At 38.1% G+C, this 19604-nt stretch overlaps 2 protein-coding genes across 2 annotated transcripts in view; one reads left to right on the top strand and one right to left on the bottom strand.

Annotated features, from left to right (window-relative positions):
- The window catches only part of NEXN (nexilin F-actin binding protein), a 39715-nt gene that overhangs the window by 18762 nt on the left and 1349 nt on the right, over positions 1 to 19604 (top strand). Inside the window, exons 7-12 of the mRNA XM_050961905.1 lie at positions 1459 to 1635; positions 1714 to 1887; positions 5286 to 5474; positions 10730 to 10927; positions 15749 to 15970; positions 19085 to 19270. Of these exons, the coding sequence (XP_050817862.1) occupies positions 1459 to 1635; positions 1714 to 1887; positions 5286 to 5474; positions 10730 to 10927; positions 15749 to 15970; positions 19085 to 19270 (1146 nt within the window). The remainder of the gene's footprint in view (positions 1 to 1458; positions 1636 to 1713; positions 1888 to 5285; positions 5475 to 10729; positions 10928 to 15748; positions 15971 to 19084; positions 19271 to 19604) is intronic.
- Positions 3656 to 19604, bottom strand: part of FUBP1 (far upstream element binding protein 1) — a 54962-nt gene continuing 39013 nt past the window's right edge. The window contains exon 22 of the mRNA XM_050961874.1: positions 3656 to 4687. Within this exon, the coding sequence (XP_050817831.1) occupies positions 4670 to 4687 (18 nt within the window). The 3' untranslated portion in view covers positions 3656 to 4669. The remainder of the gene's footprint in view (positions 4688 to 19604) is intronic.

Raw genomic sequence — 19604 nt, 5'->3', positions numbered from 1 at the left:
ATTTTAATAGGGGTTGGATAAATAAAAAATACACTTAATTTTGCACTGAAATTCTGTAACAAGGCTAAAAAAACCTGAGAAAAATATCTTGGCAATATATTTTGTGGCTATCTATCTATGAGGCCAATTTATTCTAGCTTTATTACAAGTTTAAAGGTGAATGACTTACCAACCATTAAAGTCATAATAAAAAAAAAATACCTAAGGCTTACATTTTCAAAGCCATGTAAAGGATTTTGATGCTCACAGGACATAGGCCTCTAAATGCACCAGTGGCTTTGAAAATCTAACTTTAAAAGCTCTTTGCCTTTTTTAATCTTGAAATTAAACAGGAATAGTATTAAGCCTCTTTTTTTTTAATGTTACAGTGCAGTCAAGATTTTTAGATTCGTTTAAAAAAAAAGAATTTATATAATCACTTTAACGGTGTTTTGATTTACATATTGCACTTCAGCTTGGAAAGTGTAGCTAAACTGGTTTGTTTGGTCAGTTTAACACCCTGGTTTACATATGCTAGCACAGTCTTGTTGTCTGTGAGGTTCCAGCATTGTAAGAGGATGTTCAATTTTAAAAAAAGCTAGACACCAAAAACCCATTTTTCACTAAGGTGTCAAAACAAAGTGTAATCGTCACACTTCTACTGAAGGTTTTTGTTTGTTTTTTTAAATCTAAATTTTGGGTCTAAATTACTAGACAGTCTCTTTAATGGTGATATTTTGTGTAAATCCACATCACAGAAGATATTTTTGCACATGAATTTGTATTGGACAGTAGCTCAAATTCACTTGAGACAGCAATAGATTTTATATACAAAAGAAGTCTGTAAATGTTTGAGTTGTCAGTGTTGCTCTAAACAGACATTTTGAAACGTTGCACAACTTCTGTCACTTAAAAAAATTACTAAGGACTCGGTCCTAGATATCATGGAGCTTGAACATGCACATAGATGTAATAGATCCCAGACTTCTGCCCAAGTAAGACTGAAGGGACTGGCAGTTACTTCACATGCTATTTTTTAAACCACAGATTTGTTTCTGGAGAAAGAGAGAGTGTGGAAGCAAATTCCCTATTAGCTTGTTTCCAGATGGAGTATAGCACCTTAAAACTGAGGTGCATTTACAATTATGTCTGCAAAATTTCAGCAGCTTTTTTCCTATCAGCCATGAATATTGTAGATAAGTTCAACTGTCAATGAAGATACTGTACGAGTTCTAGGAACACTTGCTACCAGTCGCATTTCAATTTAAAATAAAATTCTCTTGATGCTCTTCTGTTATCAGAAGAAAACTAATGGCTGTCAGTAGCACTAGAAAATGAGTTTTGCTCTGGTCCCTACTTCTGGTCTCAGTATAACTATGTTGGCAGTTTTGAGAAGCACAGGTAACAGTGGCAGCTGCATGTGGAAAGACTACTCCAAAAAGTCAATATTTATGGAAACAAATTTATTATTAACAACAGGAAGGTGATGATTCGCTGCTGGTGACAGTAGTGCCTGTCAAACCTAACAAAACACCTGGAAAGATTAAAATAAAATTTGAAGACCCAGGAAATGAGAGAGAACAAGAAGAAAAGAGGATAAGATATGAGGAACAAAAACGATCCCTCAAGGAAGCCAAGTGTCTTTCATTTGTCATGGTAAACAAATCATTAGAAATACTTGGGAAACACAGGTTTGATATTTAAACTGTATTTAAGTTTCATTTTGTTATCCAGGATGAAGATGAAGGCAGTGAAACAAATGAACCTCTTTCTCCTGGGAAACTGAAATTAACATTTGAAGAACTGGAAAGACAAAGACAAGAAAATCAAAGAAGGCAAGCAGAGGAGGAGGCAAGACAACGTTTGGAAGAGGAAAAACGTGCCTTTGAAGAAGCTAGACAACAAATGGTAAATGGATGCATTATTCATTTCTAGTTATGGATGCTTATTTGTGTAGAAAATACACTACATTCCTTCATGTATCTGAGGGGTTTTTTTACATCTGAATTGTTTCAAACTGTTAACCTCATGATTCTCAATTTTTAACAGTTAAGATTAAGACCTGACAGCATCATCGGTTTCAAAAATACTTTCTGCCCTAGATATTGTTCTACATCAGTAGTTTTCAAACTTTTTTTCTGGTAAACCAGTTAAAGAAAGTTGTTGATGCCCGTGACCAAACAGATGGGGTGCGGGTTGGGGTGCAGGGGTGAGGGCTGTGGAGTGGGGCCAGAAATGAGGATTCAGGGTGTGGGAGGGGAGCTCAGGGCTGGGGCAAGGGGGTTGGGTGCAGACTTATATCCTGTGGCTCCCTGGTCAGCGGCGCAACCGGGGTGCAGAGGCAGGCTTCCTGCCTATCCTGGCACTGCGAACTGTGTTGTACCACGGAAGCGTCCAGAAGGTCCGGTTCCTAGGTGGAGGCACACAAGCAACTCTGTGTGGCTCTCGCCCACAGGTACCGCCCCCCACCTCCCATTGGCTGGGAACCGGCCAATGGAAGTATAGAGCCAGTGCTTAGTGCAAGGGCAGTGCACAGAACCTCCGTGGCCCCCTGCCTACGAGCCAGACCTGCTGGCCACTTCTGGGGCACAGTGCGGTGTCAGAACAGGTAGGAACTACTAGTTTTTTACTGGCTGGCTGCCAGGGTTCCTGGATGCTGAGCAAAGTGACCCAGTGCCTTGCATTCTGTGACCCAGTACTGGGTCGTGACCCGAACTTTGAAAATCACTGTTCTAGATAGTAATTAATTTAAGTCTTGGCATAGTCAGTTAAACAAGCCACTGGTATGAGTGAAGCTTCCTTTTCTTAAAAGCATGCTATCAGTCATATTCATTCTTAAAAAATGTAGCTGCATCATAGGATACTCCAGTTCCATGTGTCAGGATGTTTTAATCTTTTTGGGACTGAAGCAATTGTATAAAAGTATGAACAGATTTTATTTTGTTCTTAAATTGACTCCAGTTCTTAGTTTTAAATTAATTAAATATTGATTGAACTTAAACTACTCCAGATGAATTTACCACATTCGTGGGTATCAGCATCCTTCTAGTGGTTTTCAGTCACATGGCTAAACATTATTTAACAAATTTGGTGTTCTCTACATTTTGTCTAGCTTCAGTGATACTTGGAGCATTGGAATAACCAGTATTTTCACACATGAAAGCATTCCATGGCAATTGTCTGGAGCTATTTCTTATTAATCTCTTTTGTTTATCTACCATGTTTATATTCATCACTGAGGATTTCTCTCTGGAGTAGGAGAGAGAGGAGGGGAGGGAAAGGTTGGATCACTCCTTTTCTTTATAGAGGGTTTAAATAACTACTCTCTAGGTTAAGCCTTGGAGAGAGTCAGCCTAATATGTTGTCAGAAATAGAAAAAAACAATCCTGTTCTCTCTCCCCTCAACTCCTGCCTGATATGTCTCCATAATATAGCCTTTGCCCTAAAGATTTTTGTAAGCTAGGTTTATCTAAGATTCAGTAGACCTCTGTATAAATTAGATACTCTGGTCTATAGCAATAACATTTGTTTAATTAGAGTATTTGCATCAGGTACGTTGGATAGTTTAACTACATTTTCTTAATAATTTGCAACAAAATGAGACCACCTTTAGAAAATTCTGTATTTAAACATAGATTTTACTTCTGTGCATTCAGATGACTATTTATGCCATTGTTCTCCCACACAGAAGGTACGCACCAGTATTTGCACTTGTGAATGGGGTTTTTATTTCAGTGCACATGCAAGATTTTATTTCTAGGTATTTAATAGACCACACACTTCTGGTAACTAAAAACAGCTTGATTATACCAGACTGTTCTTGGGCAGATTGTAACCATCTTGCACTTGATGTGGTGTTTTTATAGTAACATTTTTTAAAGATCCTAATTCAGCACAGAATTGTGGAAACACAGACGCTCAGAAAATTGAAACCCTGAACATTTCCAAAACCAAATTGTTGGAGCCCAGCATCAGAATGCCTCCGAACTTGTGAGTGAGAGCATGGGGTCAAAATCCATATCTGATCTTGAATCCAAATTCTGTAGCTTAGGTCCAGCTCTGTTTTCCAGGTGCTTAACTTTTCTTCTTACTAACAACCCTATACACCACAGCTCTCCAACATTATACTGTATTCTTCGTTTAGAAATCCAGTGCTTATCCTAAACAATACTTTGTTCCACCCTTTCACCCACATTCTGAAATACATAGTGTTATTATAAAAGTGACATTTGCAATTAAAAAAAAAAAGCTCTTATTGTGTTTCCCTTTCTACACACTCAACTTTAGTTGGTTATAAATTACCATTTTCCTCCCAATCGCTTGCCTTTGTTGGTTCTGCCTTTGCAGAGTTTTTTAAAGGGGATAATTCAATTATTTCCTTCCATTTTTCCCCTTTCCATAGATATGCAGTAATTTAATCATTCTGAAAAGCTGATGTCCTATAATTTTCTCAACTCTGTGAGCGACAGCTCCATGCCATGATGATTAGAATGTGCAGCAAACTTGAACAGCGATGCCATCATAGCTCATGGATTCATTCGCTCCGTAGAATACAGCAGTTGAAGGAATATTAATTCTTAGTTGCTTGCTTTCATTCTTAGTTGGAGTTTTCAAATCCCAGCCTTCTCCTTGCAGACAGTGTCTATTGGAGAAGGGCAAAGAAGATATCAAAGCACCTCATTTCCATTCATCAGTCAAGTTTCATTTTCTGAAGGAGGAACAGAAGCACCATTGTCAATTTGGGTCAAAAATAAAATGCTAATATATTGTAGTAGTTTATTTATAAAAATTCACAGTCTGCTACTATATTATTTTGTAACAAATCAGGACTGAGGGAAAGCACTTCACATGCAAATAGACTACAGTCCAGTGCATTTACATAGTATTTCTACTACAAATGAAAGGTCTATTAATTTCACATATCTGAAAAGGAACCTAACAGCATAATTCAAGATTCAGAGACATATTTTATTACTCAGATTTTCAGGATTGTTACCCCCTTTGAGGCCTGTTTAGGTATGTCAAAATGATCCAGCCCTTAAGAGTATACATCAAAGATGACTTTGGCTATTTAGTTCACCCCCTGCTTGTGTAATATTGTTCTTGATTTATAAGCGTGTAGTGTTAAACTGTTCCTCAGAGAGAATTCGAAAAGTTATCCAGATTGTGCCTAAGTATCTAAAACTTTAAAGTATTCAGTGTGTGGGCTTTGAGATAGACTGCAGTTTTTACATTTCCTAGAGGGAGCTTTTCTTTCTTCCCACTGGTCCAAAAAGGGTAAAAACATTTAAAAATTTTTTTTTAAGGCAAACAAAGAGAAAGAAAATAAAGACAATGAAAATTCTATTAAAGAGTTCCGTCCTGGTAAACTCAAACTCAGCTTTGAGGAGTTAGAAAGACAGAGGAGAGAGGAAGAAAAGAGGAAAGCAGAAGAAGAAGCCAGAAGACGCATAGAAGAGGAGAAAAGGGCATTTGCTGAAGCAAGGAGAAGTATGGTAAGACATTTTGCTTAGCATTTAAGAGATTTTTCAGATCTGAATTCTGCCAGTAGAGTGCACTTCTGGATATGGCATTAGAACATATCTGCCTATTCAGTAGCATACATTTCAGCTGCTTCATTAACCCAACAAGTTATCAGAGAATGGGCCATCTGGGTAGTTAAACTCAAGTTAGTAGCTTGCCCTAAGAAACATTCCTAATCATTTAAAATTACATCAAAAATTACTGCTTGTAACCAGTATTACACCGTATTTGAAAACTTAAAAGAAAACCAAAGAATAAACATAATAAGAAATTATTACTTTTCCTGGGGAATTTCTCTCCTACATACTGCCATCTTCAAGACCACACACCAGTCATGATCCAGCTGGCTAAAAACAAATGTTCCCTTGAAATCCATCAATCTCTGTCTTTAACTAGGAAAATTAACCAAGTTCTGCCCTCATTTATATCTATGGCACCTCAATGAACAACTCGGGACAGAACTTGGCTTGCATAATCTTTTTAGTATGACGATTCACAAGCCAGGAAACAAAACAAACAAACCAAAATTAACAAATCAGGTTGAGATTATGATGCTGTAAATTAGTTTAATTTAAAAAGGGGGGAGAAAAATGAGCCAACTTTGATCTGGACACTATTGAGCAATCATAGATCCCCATTAATTATTATTATTATTTTAAGAGATTACTCTAATGTAGAATAATACTCATAAATGTCAAGTGTATTTAGTTTTTACCCAGGAAATTTTCTCCATGCTGCCCCTCTGTGGAGGGTAGTACAGGAGGCTTAGTTCCAATTAAGTCACTGCACAATTGTGTGTGTGTGTTTTCTTAAACTAGACAATATTGGACTTTTATGCAGCTAAAAATATCCAGAGTTATTGTAAAAGATTACAAAAATTGTAACCCAGAGCTTCAGAAGGGATATAAGCTTTCGTACTTCTTGGCATAAGCAACCTCTGACTGAGATTAGGAACAAAGTTCTGTGTGAGCAGCATATTCTATAATATGCTTCGTGTGGAGCATCTTACATCTTCTGAAGCAGTTGCTGTTGGGCCATTGTGGGGAACAAGATACTGGAAGAGATGTAAAACTGGTCTGGTTCAGCATGGGAATTTCATGTTCTCAAATACAGGCTTAATGAGAAACACTTGTTGGACACAAACAATGCAAATTGTTTCATTCAAAATTCAAAGCAGCATCTCAGTGAATTAGGCCATGTCTGTTAGCATAACAACTTTGGCAAGAATGTTGTTTTGTTAGCAATTGTAGTATTAACACTTCTCCTAGCGTAAACAGGGATGAAAGCTGTGTGATAGACCAGGGCCTTACCATCATCATAAGACAATCAGAGGAAATGTTAGGAAAATCCTAGTTTAGAAACTGTATGTGGTACAGCTGCTTCAGCAGTAGTGTAGACAGGGCCTATGATCTGTCCACAGCTCTATGAAGGGACAAAAATGAGAAGTTAAACCATAGATACAATAGATGAACTATGAATAGGGCTACAAAATGCTGTCATGATTTTTAAGAAAAGTCAGGAGGTGGTGAAAAGGGTGGTTGCAGCCACTGCTTTGTAAAATCTCCTCTCTGTTGTAATACAAGCTAGAACAGAGTGTGTTGCTTTTGCAAAGAAAACATGCTGTCCACCTACACTTCATGCTCTTTTACTAGCTCCAGCAATAGCAATGAGGTCATCAAAACTTCCTTCCCATGGGACAAGCAGGTGTCACTATTACAGTAATATCAACACTACATGTTTGGCAGTAGGAGCAAGGAAAATTGCTGTCTCCCTCTCTCTTAGCCCCTCTCCCCCCAAATATTTTTCTGATAGTTTAAAATTAACTTGGAAACTAGATGTACCTGAAGGTTGTTTTTTTTCAGTGCGAGTATGAACAATTACAAAATAACAAAACCCCCTCACCTTTAGTAAATTAAGTTAATTCCATAAGATATAACATAGATGACATGTCTGCATAGCAATAACCAAAGACAATTAAAGATGTTTAGGATCCTAAATTAACAGAATACATAAAGTCAAAAGTTCCTAAAAATTATCTTACCAGAGAGTTTGAAAGTTTTTTCCTCTCATCTTCCTGGCCTGAATTCAAGATTCCCCAGGAAGAGGAGAGGACATTTAAAAAAAATCTGAAGTAGCAGTGCAGGAGAGACATTGACTCCTTATAGCATTTTAAATATTTGTGTAGTCATCAACTCTTTAGGAGAAACAGAAAGTAAAATTTAGGTCTTGATAGGTTAAGCTGTCTATTTCTAATAGCATGCATCTGACGAAGTGGGTATTCACCCACAAAAGCTCATGCTCCAAAACGTCTGTTAGTCTATAAGGTGCCACAGGATTCCATGCTGCTTTTACAGATCCAGACTAACACAGCTACCACCTCTGATACTTCCCTAACAGCTGGCTCCCATTCCTTTGCTCAGATGGAATTTCTCCTTCACCCCATATTATTGAAGCATTATTTTAGTATTTAAAAAAAAAAAAAAAAAGGAGTTATTTTAAAGCTTTTGTCACCATCAAGTTAGTCACCTTCAGCCTGGAACATTCATCTTGGATCACTCATTTTCTTTCAATTAAATTAGACTAGTAGAAGGACGCTTTATACAGAGGGATCAAAACACGTTTTCCGTCACATATCAGTCACATTACAGGCCCAGTGAAACTTAGCTCCACCATATTGCATAGTATGGAGATTACAGAATATAAATATTCCCCAGTTCTGTATTTACAGAAGAGGCAAGGATGGCATGGACTCATGTAGCCATTCAAACAGGACAGCTGGTAAGCTAAACACATTGGAGTAAAGTCATACCTAGTGCAATTCCACTTTTCATGTGGCTTTTACCAGGGATACAGTTGGCCCATTATCTTCTCATGGGTCTGTGCGTCTCCATTAAATTGGCAATCAGGCTGTTTCTTCAGAGCTGCAGTTAGCACACTTCTCTCTTCTACACATGTACAGTCCATTGACTGATTTCTCATCCTTGCAGCTTCTATTCATGTAGCTTCCTCAGGTCTTTCTGAAGTGGTGAAGAGATGAACTAATGCGTTGCCAGCAAAAGGCTCCCACATTTCTTCTCTGGTTTAGATGTGGTTACCTTCTTTCAACCTGTAGATGTGCCATACAGTCATGGTTCATATTCATTATTAAGTGAACTGATAGATGTTTTTTGTGATTGTTGGTTTATGGCTTGGTCTTTGCCTCCACCTTGTGCTGATGCAGTTCATCTCAACTGACATAAGCTTGCCCTATGCAAGAGAACTGAAGAGCTTTGAATGGGAGGAGCAGCTGAGCTGTTCATAGGGCAGTATCAAAGAATGCCTTTAACAGCCAGCAACAGCAGATTGCGGGGGGGGGGGGGGGGAGACAAGAAAAGCCGTGAAAGGGTCAGGGGTAAAATGAGGAAGTAGGGACAAAGTAGTGCAGCAAGAGAAAACAGGTGTGATTCCCGCAACAGTGAAAAGTACCAGATTCTACAGTGATGAGAACCATATGAATACAGGCATGGCTAGCAAGATAACCTAACAAAAATAAGCAAAAAATGCGCAGATCCATTTTTTAGTTTATGATGAGGCTGCAAGGTTCGTTTTGTAAAACAGAGATTTGTGTTTCTGCTTGCTTTTAAACTTTTTATTTTTGGTGGAGCTGGGTCTAAGACATTATTTGTGAGCTTACACACCTTAAGGAAAGAAAGGTATTGGAATCTTTAACAAAGTCACACAACCTTACACTGGTGTCCATTAGGCTTTGGAAGCAAGTAGTGTTAAAAGCCACACAAGTGTTCAGCTTTGTCTGTTTAGATGTCCGCTCTAATCCCACTAATTCTCTAATCACAAATCTTCCAGGATAGACACAATTTTAATTTCCAGTGTCAAAATATCAAGCAAATTTTCTATTTGGAGAGAAATCTTAACCTTTCATGCCATCCTAATATGTAAAAAAAGCTTTAAAGTAATTTTTTTCCCCTATGCATGTCACTAAGAAATTTAGAAGGGGTGAGGAAAGGAGCAAGAGGGGAAGGGAGAAAAGAAAATAGAGGATGAAAGGTGAATTATAAAAGACCACCTGCACTGTTCAAGGTTACATGAACCATAGTGTATGACCATCTTTATAAAATTATGTCTAAGTTGTGTCACACCTCAAAACAGTTTATGAAACTGAATTAAATGTTTTATTATTCTTTCAGATTTCTGAAGTGTAAACTTTAGTTTACTCAGATCACAGAATAGGTGCCTATCTCAAATTAAACACAAAAAATAAGCAAAGGACTGCCCATAAAACTCTGTCCACTTCATCTCACTCCCTCCTCAAAGAAAGCTTTGCTGCATGCCTGAAAGATTAGAGGATCAGAGGGAATATTTAAGAACATAACACAGAAACTGCCATACTGGGTCAGACCAAAGGTCCATCTAGCCCAGTATCCTGTCTTCTGACAGTAGGCAATGTCAGTTACCCCAGAGGGAATGAACAGAACAGGTAATCATCAAGTGATCCATTCCCTGTTACCCATTCCCAATTTCTGGCTGTACATAGAAGTGTTCTAAAAATGTGGAAAGCACTGGATTTAAAGTAAAAGTATAATTTAGTTTATAACCAAAAAAACCCTACAAACTGTTGTTTAAGAACATGTTCTCCACTCTTTGTTTGCTGTTTGTGTACCATGCCAGTATGTTAACATAGATTAAAGAAAACTGAATACAAATACACAACATTTGCTTAGAAATGGAGAACAAATATGGTTTGTATAGCATTGTTTAACTTTACATGATCTTCACAGTACTTTGATAATTATGCATGATTTATTCACCCTATTTGAACAACTGGGAAAATGAATTAAGCAATTTGCCTGATCAGTTAGAACTGAAGCTTTCCTGGTTCCCATTCCTTTGCTCAGATGGAATCTCTCCTTCACCCAATATTATTGAAGCATTATTTTAGTGAAAAAAAAGCTTTGTTTTAAAGCTTAGGATACACTTGTTTTGTTTCCGTAAGTTCAAAATTTTACTACTTTGTTAAATTGATTAAATGTGGGAAAGATAGCACACTAATGCAAAACGCAAATGAATCAATGTTGTCTAGTCTTCGACATTAAAGGCTGTGTCATCTTATTTCACTGTGAATTAGAGGTAGCAAAAGGTCCAATTATCACGTCCTCAAATTTTGTATTCTAAATTTAGCACAAGTACACAAATTGTATCAAAAGTGGCAACAGATAATTATTTTCAATAGGTACTGGATGATGAGACCCCAGAGATGTTTAAAACAGTTTCTCAAGAATCTCTTACACCAGGTAAACTGGAAATTAATTTTGAGGAGTTACTGAGACAAAAAATGGAAGAAGAAAAGAGACGCACAGAAGAAGAGCGCAGGCAAAAACTGGAAATGGAGAAGCAAGAATTTGAGCAGCTCAGACAAGAAATGGGAGAGGTTTGTATTCTCAAAAATAATTGAAAAAAGTGTCCTACAGGGTTACCTCCCTGATAGCAAATAATGAATGGATCATTGCTTAAAATTCTAAAATTTGAAGATTTTAGGTATAGTCTCCGGTATTTTTTTTTTAAGTGTTGCCTAGAAAGAAGGGAATGGGAAAAGGAAAACAAATATCTAACACTTTAAAAGAATTGTTTTCCATTTGAAAACTTTTGTTCCCTTTTTAATTGCTTTGAATACAGATTAATACACTTTGTCCTCCCCGACTGAGACTTCCAGCACCTTTAGACTTGTAAAGCTGTCTACTTCCACAGTAGCTTCTGCAGGCTTAGCTATATCCTCTGCTGAAAAGCTGTTTTGTAACTTCTTACAGCAATACTTGAAGAATCATATCTATAATCCTCCTATAGAACATAAGAACGGCCGTACCGGGTCAGACCAAAGGTCTATCTAGCCCAGTATCCTGTCTACCAACAGTGGCCAATGCCAGGTGCCCCAGAGGGAGCGAACCTAACAGTTAATGATCAAGTTATCTCTCTCCTGTCATCCATCTCCACCCTCTGACAAACAGAGGCTAGGAACACCATTCCTTACCCATCCTGGCTAATAGCCATTAATGGACTTAACCTCCATGAATTTATCCAGTTCTCTTTTAAACCCTGTTATAGTCCTAGCCTTCACAACCACCTCAAGCAAGGAGTTCCACAAGTTGACTATGCTAACGTACAAAAAGATAATTATTTCCTCTTTCAGGTGTTCATCTTACGACTTTGCCCTTATGAATTTTGCCTACTTGGTGTTTTTTCTTAAAGCTCCAGATCCTTGAGTGATGCAATTACATAAAAAATCGGTTTTAATTTAAAAAATTTCTAGGCGTTGTGCTTGCAGAGAATAAATTGCAAATGCTAATAAACTAAAAGATAAATTAAAATAACTCACAAATTATTTTTTAAAATCTCAATTATAAAATTAATCAAATGATTTTTGAATGCTTGGGGAGAGCAATAATTGGAGTTGGAAATACTGTCAAAACCTTCCAAAGTTAGCAAATGAGGAATATGCAGCTTATGCCTGGAGGATCTAAGGTGAGTAATAAGGGCTTTAGGATTTGAGATTTCCAAACATGTTCAGGATTGCATCTTAAACTAATTAGCGTATACTATCAACACTGAAATGAGAGAGAAGAGGTAACTAGAAAAAACGTAAAGTGAGGGCAATGATTTAGTTCCAGTCCAAAATTGTTGTTGTTGCTTATGTTTTTTTCTATTTAAAATATCCTTCCAACAGTTTTAAAGCAGTCAGAATATCCACAGTTTGCCTTTTACTATTAAGTTGTATGCAGTTGTCATGGTATAATTCCCCACTCTGAACCTTAGCATCCAAAAGATGGGGTACCAGCATGAATTCTTCTAAGCTCAGTTACCAGCTTAGTACTTGTAGCGCTGCCACCAACCAGGAATTCCAGTGCCTGGTACACTCTGGTCTCCCTAAAACCTTGCCCGGGGACCCGCAAGACCCAGACCCTCTGGATCTTAACACAAGGAAAGTAAACCCTTTCCCTCACCATTGCCTCTCCCAGGCTTCCCCTCCCTGGGTTACCCTGGAGGATCACTGTGATTCAAACTCCTTGAATCTTGAAACAGAGAGGAAAATCCACCTTCCCCCCTCCTTCTCTCTTCCCCTCCCAGACTCTCCCTAAGAGAGAAAGTAATGCTAACACAGAGAGAAAGTTAACCTCTCTTTCCTCCTTCCCTGCTTTCTTCCCACCAATTCCCTGGTGGATCCAGACCCAGTCCCCTGGGGTCTCACCAGAATAAAAAAACAATCAGATTCTTAAACAAGAAAAGCTTTTAATTAAAGAAAGAAAAAACAGTAAAAATTATCTTTGTAAATTTAAGATGGAATATGTTACAGGGTCTTTCAGCTATAGACACTGGGAATACCCTCCCAGCTTAAGTATTCAAGTACAAATTAAAAATCCTTTTAGCAAAATACAAATTTGAACTCCTCCAAGCCAAATACACATTTGCAAATAAAGAAAACAAACATAACCTAACTCGCCTTATCTACCTAGTACTCACTATTCTGAACTTATAAGAGCCTGTATCGGAGAGATTGGAGAGAGACCTGGTTGCACATCTGGTCACTCTAAGCCCCCAGAGTGAACAACCACCAAAAACCAACAGCACACACAAAAACTTCCCACCCTCAAGATATGAAAGTATCCTGTCCCCTGATTGGTCCTCTGGTCAGGTGACAGCCTGGCTCACTGATCTTGTTAACCCGTTACAGGCAAAAGAGAGATGAAGTACTTCTGTTCTATTAACTCTTACTTATCTGTTTATGACAGCAGTTTAAATACATACAGTGCAACTTACCTGCACTGTGCTATCATGATTTTCTAAGAAATAGTTAAAGCATTACTTAAATTTTTTCTATTTCAAAAGCAGCTTTTTTATTTTTGGAGAGGAGATTTTGTTATGGCATATTGCATTTCGTCAGCATTGATCCTGTTAAGAATAAATTAGACTGTTGGTAAAGAATAGCATAGGGTATTGGGCAGCATGATACGTAAGAGTCTTGTTCTATCTAGGTGGTCACCAGTTACAAGGCCGCTAATTACTAAAAGTTGTTACTAGGACTATCGATTACTCATTTAACTCACGTGATTACTTTTTTTTTTTTTTGAGTTAAAAATGATGTAAAAAATTCATCGTGATTAATCGCAATTTTAATCACACTGTTAAACAATAGAATACCAATTGAAATTTATTAAGCATTTTGGATATTTCTCTGTTTTCATATATATTGTATTCTGTATTGTAATTGAAATCAAAGTGTATATTTTTATAATATTTACTCTGTAAAAATATAAAAGAAAGTGTTTTTAGTTTACCTCATACAAGTACTGTAGTGCAATCTGTCGTGAAAATGCAACTTACAAATGTAGATTTTTTGTTACATAACTGCACTCATAACCAAAACAATGTAAAACTTAAGAGCCTTCAAGTCTACTCAGTCCTACTTCTTGTCACCTGAAAAGTCCTACAATGTCACCTGAAAATGAGAACAGGCATTTGCATGGCACTGTTGTAGCCAGCATTGCAAAGTATTTACGTGCCAGATATGCTAAACATTTGTACGCCCCTTCAGGCTTCAGCCACTATTCAAGAGGACATGCTTTCATGCTGATGATGTTCGTTAAAAAATATAGTGAGTTAATTACATTTATGACTGAACTTTTTGGGGGAGAATTGTATGTCCTCTGCTCTTGTTTTACCCACATTCTGCCATATATTTCATGTTATAGCAGTCTCCGATGATGACCCAGTACATGTTCATTTTAAGAACGATTTCACTGCAGATTTGACAAAACACAAAGAAAGTACCAATGTGAGATTTCTAAAGATAGCTGTCACACTCAACCCAAAGTTTAAGAATCTGAAGTACCTTCCAAAACCTGAGAGGAACGAGGTATGGAGTATGCTTTCAGAAGTCTTAAAAGAACAAGATTCCGATGTGGAAACTACAGAACCCAAACCACCAAAAAAGAAAATCAGCCTTCTGACTCAGATGATGAAAATGAACATGCATCACTCTGTCCTGCTTTGGATTGTTATCGAGCAGAACCTGGCATCAGCGTGGACGCAAGTCCCCTGGAATGGTGATTGAAGCATGGACATACGAATCTTTAGCGTATCTGGCACCTAAATATCTTGTGACACTGGCTATAACACTGCCATGAGAATGCCTGTTCTCATATTCAGGTCACGTTGTAAACAAGAAGCAGGCAGCATTATCTCCTGCAAATGTAAACAAATTTGTTTGTCTGAGTGATTGGCTGAACAAGAAGTAGAATCAAATGGACTTGTAGACTCTAAAATTTTACATTGTTTTATTTTGTACATAATTCTACATTTGTAAGTTCAACTTTCATGATAAAAAGATTGCACTACAGCACTTGTATGAGGTGAATTGAAAATTACCATTTCTTGTTTTTTACGGTGCAAATACTTGTAATCAAAAATAAATATAAAGTGAGCACTGTACACTTTGTATTCTGTGTTGTAATTGAAATAAATATATTTGAAATGTAGAAAACATCCAAAATATTTAAATAAGTAGTATTCTATTAGTGCAATTAATCGTGATTTTTTTTAATTACATGATTAATCATGATTAATTTTTTTAATCGTTTGACAGCTCTAGTTGTTACCCATGGTAACAGTTCATTGACCTGTGTGAAATAAGTTGGTGGTCTCTCATTCCCAGTGGCAAGGGAATATGCCAAAAAAAATACTAGATTCCAGTCTCACCAGAAACACAAGACATGGAGACCGAATTATGCTTTTGCTCTTAGAAGAGTAAAGTACATTGGCAGAGTAATATGAAGCATCTTGCAGTGCCACTGCTGTTTTGTGACAGAAGACTCTGCCTCCAGGACTGTCTAGTGCTTATGCAATGCCATATCAATAAAGCACCCTTCACATGGGCTGACTTCACAGAACAGTAACTTGAAGGGACTGTATGAAGAGGCAAGAGCCTTTTAAAACTAATAAAATTGGTTTAGAAGCAAATATAATTGGAGTATTTTTACTATTTTTTTTTTTAAATGTGTACCTGTCTTGTATGCCTGGCACTTTAAAAGAAAGGAAAAGTGAAGGTTCCTGCACTGGGGAATTAGATCTACCACTATCTTCTCATACCTCAGTTTCATTAGATTTAGGGAAAATGTAGCTAGTTACACTTAGCATTTTTTGCACAAAAACAGTTTTCAGAATCAGGCACTCTTCTACTTATGTTGTAATCTCTTAACAGGAGGAAGAAGAGGCTGAAACCTTTGAATTAAGCAGGGAATATGAAGAACTAATAAAGTTAAAAAGAAGTGGTTCTATTCAGGCAAAGAACTTAAAAAGCAAGTTTGAAAAAATTGGTAAATTGTCTGAAGAAGAAATACAGAAAAAAATTGAAGAGGAGCGAGCTCGAAGAAGAGCAGTGGACCAGGAAATAAAAGAGAGGGAAACAGAGAAATTTCTTGAGGCAAGTTATTTTCAGTGTCAACAATTGCTAAAAGTGTTGTCATATGAGTTTAGCTGTTGGAACAGGTCATTAGCGTCCTTTCATCCTCAGTTCAAGGTGCAAGAGTGAACTTATCCAAAGCACCTCATGATCCTAAAGTGAACAGTGCTGTCCTTCCAGCAGAGTTCCCTCCATCTCCATAGTAATCCCCCCTTACTCCCTGTTATCTGAGGAGATCCTTCCTGGCCAAACCTTAGGGAACCAGCAGCCTTGATCTTCCCACCAACATATTTGCTCTGTATTTGCAAAGGTTTTAGTATGCATTTGCTCTTGGCTCCACACCCATTAAATCCCCACACCATCTCTCACATCCACTTACTTATACTTCTCAATTTGGAAACCTGACATTTGTCTGGCAGATGGCTGATGTGTAGAACATCCATGTGTTTAAACATTGTGACAGATTTTAATCACTTCTCTCTATAAAACCTGCTTAAGATGTTTCCGTATTGTTTTTATTAAAGCAGGTTTTTAATGTTACGGCTTGAGAGGTGGAGGAGGTGGTCTCTGCCCAGGTTGCTCAGGGACCCATGGGTTCAAGGAGTGGGTTCCTGCCTGGGTTTCTCAAGGTTCCCATTTGAGGAGTAGAGAGCGGAAGCCCTGTTGCCTAGGAGCAATCTTTTCCTTGAGGGGAGGTCATAGGAAGAAGGCTGGGCAGATACTTTTTCACAAGGGGGGGAGGAGGAGGAGGAGGAGGAATTAGCTCTTTCCAGCTTGACACTTCCAACAGTCCAGGATCTGCTCCACGCCCTATTCTCCCTTCCCCTTCTGTGAATAAGGTAGGGGCCCAACTTCCTGAACTCTTTTTCTCCTAGGAAAAACACACTTTGGCACCTGAGCGGTCTCCCTGATATACAGTCCCATCCCCTCGGAGGAGCAGTAAGGAGATAGGAGTGGCAAAGAAGAGCATGGCCCCAAAGCTTCCAGGAGGGTCCCCTTCTCTTCTCCTCACCCCCTTTGCAGCCATGGTGAAATGTTGCTTGAGAATGTAGTGAAGTCAGGAGATCTGAGTCTCACCTTCAGCCCCTCAACCCAATCTCCAGTACTGCCTTTTTCACACACCCCAAATTCTTTTGAGTGCCTTTATGCCTCTTTCTACCCCCCAACTTGCCTTGATTAAATAATTGAACCCCAATTCATTTAACATAATGGGTACTGGAACTAGGCCCCAAGCTGTGCAGTTCTGGAAGCTGCTGCAAAGTTGTGGCATAAAAACACCTCAGCAGACTATGGCTTTGGACGGTCCATATTACAGTTAGATACTGTTAAAATTAAACTGTCTTTTTAAATAACAAATCTCAAGAAATTATTCTAGATTGTTTTCCTTCTCACCACATTCTATATTGCCTTATCCCTTCCTGTTTTATTTTCCTTTCCCTTCTGTCTTTTCTTTTTAACCCTTGCTAAACAAGCTAATTTCCAGGTAATAAGAAAAAACAATCCCCAAATTTAAGAGGAGCTGACACCTGGCAGACATATCGTTTTTGATAGTAGACCTTCCCCCGCACACCCCGGAAATCCTCTTTACTATCATGTCCTGTCTTCCTCATCAGTTCCCACCTGCTTCCTGTTTGGGAAGAGGTGGCAGCAGGGGAAAGTCATACTGGAGAGGATGCTAGGAATAAATTGGCAGTGTACAAAGTGATTGCGGGGAAGGCTACAGATTAAAAAAAAAAAAAGAGCTAACAAGTTTTCAGTGTGAAAAAGGGAACACTGAAGTATAGGACCTTAGTAGTGAAGGGACAGTTGTGTTCTTTGTGTTAGTGGTACAGTACAGTTTAAGAAAAAGAGAAGCAAAAATAGGTTAAAGGCTTTTTGCAGAAGGGAGAATTTCGCCCCCCCCATTTTGGGTTAGGGACTGCTGTGGCAAATCTCCTAAGAGGAAAAAGAAAATCCCCACCAGTTTTCTAGAACAAGGAGGGTGGGCTTTTTTTTTTTTAAATAGAAAAAGTTAGTGGTCAAAAGAAGCACAGGAAGCTTGGGAATAGTCAAGAAGGGTTTGGGGAGGCTTTCTGGTTAAGCTCCACTTAGAAAGGGGAAGGGCCAAACCCCGTACAGTGTCTCTGCCTCCCCCTTACTCAAACAAGAAATGTCAAGTGCTTAAAGCAGGGTTTCTCAAAACAGGGGTCACCGCTTGTGTAGGGACTTGTGTAGGGGCTGAGGGACTTACTGGCTGCCGCTTCCAGCAGCTCCCAGTGGCCCAGAGTAGTGATCCGCAACACACTCTAGGTATCCCGAACAACACACTCTAATTATTGAGGGGAAACAGCAGAGCAACTGGGTTATGATGTTATCACTTAGCTCATTTATGTGAAGCTTTTTTTCCCTTTGGGAGTGGGGAGGAGCCACTATCTTCTTTCTCGGGCTCCCTTCCAGAAAATTTGACTTACATGCACAAGAGCTAGTGTAATGATTAAATACTAATTATATGGGCCATAGTGCCCAGAACCTTGTGCTAGGTGCTGTACAAGGTATCTTGAAACTGACACTTTTAGGAATACCCACCCACTCAGCTATCTAGAAATAGTTCTCACAGTAAAGTCTTGTCGAGATAAGGTAGAGGTAGTTTGCTGTTTGACATAGCTAGTTGAAGTAAATCCCAGCAGTTTGTAGGATTGTATACAGGTAACTAGTGCCCTATCTCCACTAGAAGTTTCTATTAAAATAATTAACTCAGGATAGGTATCACATAGTAAAGACTTTTTTTTTTCAGTGAAGACAACCTAGCATATAAGTGTGTTTATAGTAGGGAGCCTGGGTTTTAAATTTAATTTAGCATGTTTTCAAGCATTATTGCTTCAACTAAAGGTTCGTAATGGCAAAGCTACCTAGCGAATAGCTCATCCCTAAATCCCAGTCTAGACCATCCTTCAGATGCTGTTGTGCTTATGGGGTTTTAACTGCTACACCATTCTGGCTGGGTCATGTTGCCCCCAGAAACAAGCAAAATGTGAACCCTTCAACTAAGCTAGCCTTTTTACTGTTTATTGGTACAGTCTTCTGTCAGTATGATTAAAAGTAAAGTGCTAAACTGTATTACTTTACTGAATTTTTCTTATTCTTTAAACTGAAAAGGATGATGAAGTAGATGTGAAGCCTGCCAAGAAACCTGAGGCTCCATTTACTCATAAAGTAAACATGAAGGCTAGGTTTGAGCAAATGGCAAAGGCAAGGGAAGAAGAGGAACAAAGAAGAATTGAGGAACAAAAATTACTACGTATGCAGTTTGAACAGAAGGAAATTGATGCTGCACTACAGAAGGTATGGAGGATTCAAAACGCCCTCTCCAGAAATGTTCAAGAGCCAAGAATTTTCTGTTAATTTATTAATGAAATGCGTGTTTTAAGAGCTGGTTTATTTCCAGTTAGTAGCAACATTACTAGAATCATGATTGTCTTGATACTGCAAAAATTTACAGAAACAGTTGAAATATCCAGTAAAATTGCTTTTGGAATTTGCAGATATTCCTGTCTGAAGGAATTAATCGCAGTTAACTCAAGCAATTAACTCAGAACAAATTAACTTGATAAAAAAATTAAGCATGGTTAGTCTGTTTTAATTGCACTGTTAAATAACATTTATTATCAATGTTGGA

The sequence above is a fragment of the Gopherus flavomarginatus genome, chromosome 7 (genome assembly GCF_025201925.1).
Source record: "Gopherus flavomarginatus isolate rGopFla2 chromosome 7, rGopFla2.mat.asm, whole genome shotgun sequence".
NCBI classification, from domain to species: domain Eukaryota; kingdom Metazoa; phylum Chordata; order Testudines; family Testudinidae; genus Gopherus; species Gopherus flavomarginatus.
The sequence above is the reverse complement of the archived record's forward strand: the minus strand, read 5'-3'. Positions and strand labels throughout refer to the sequence as shown.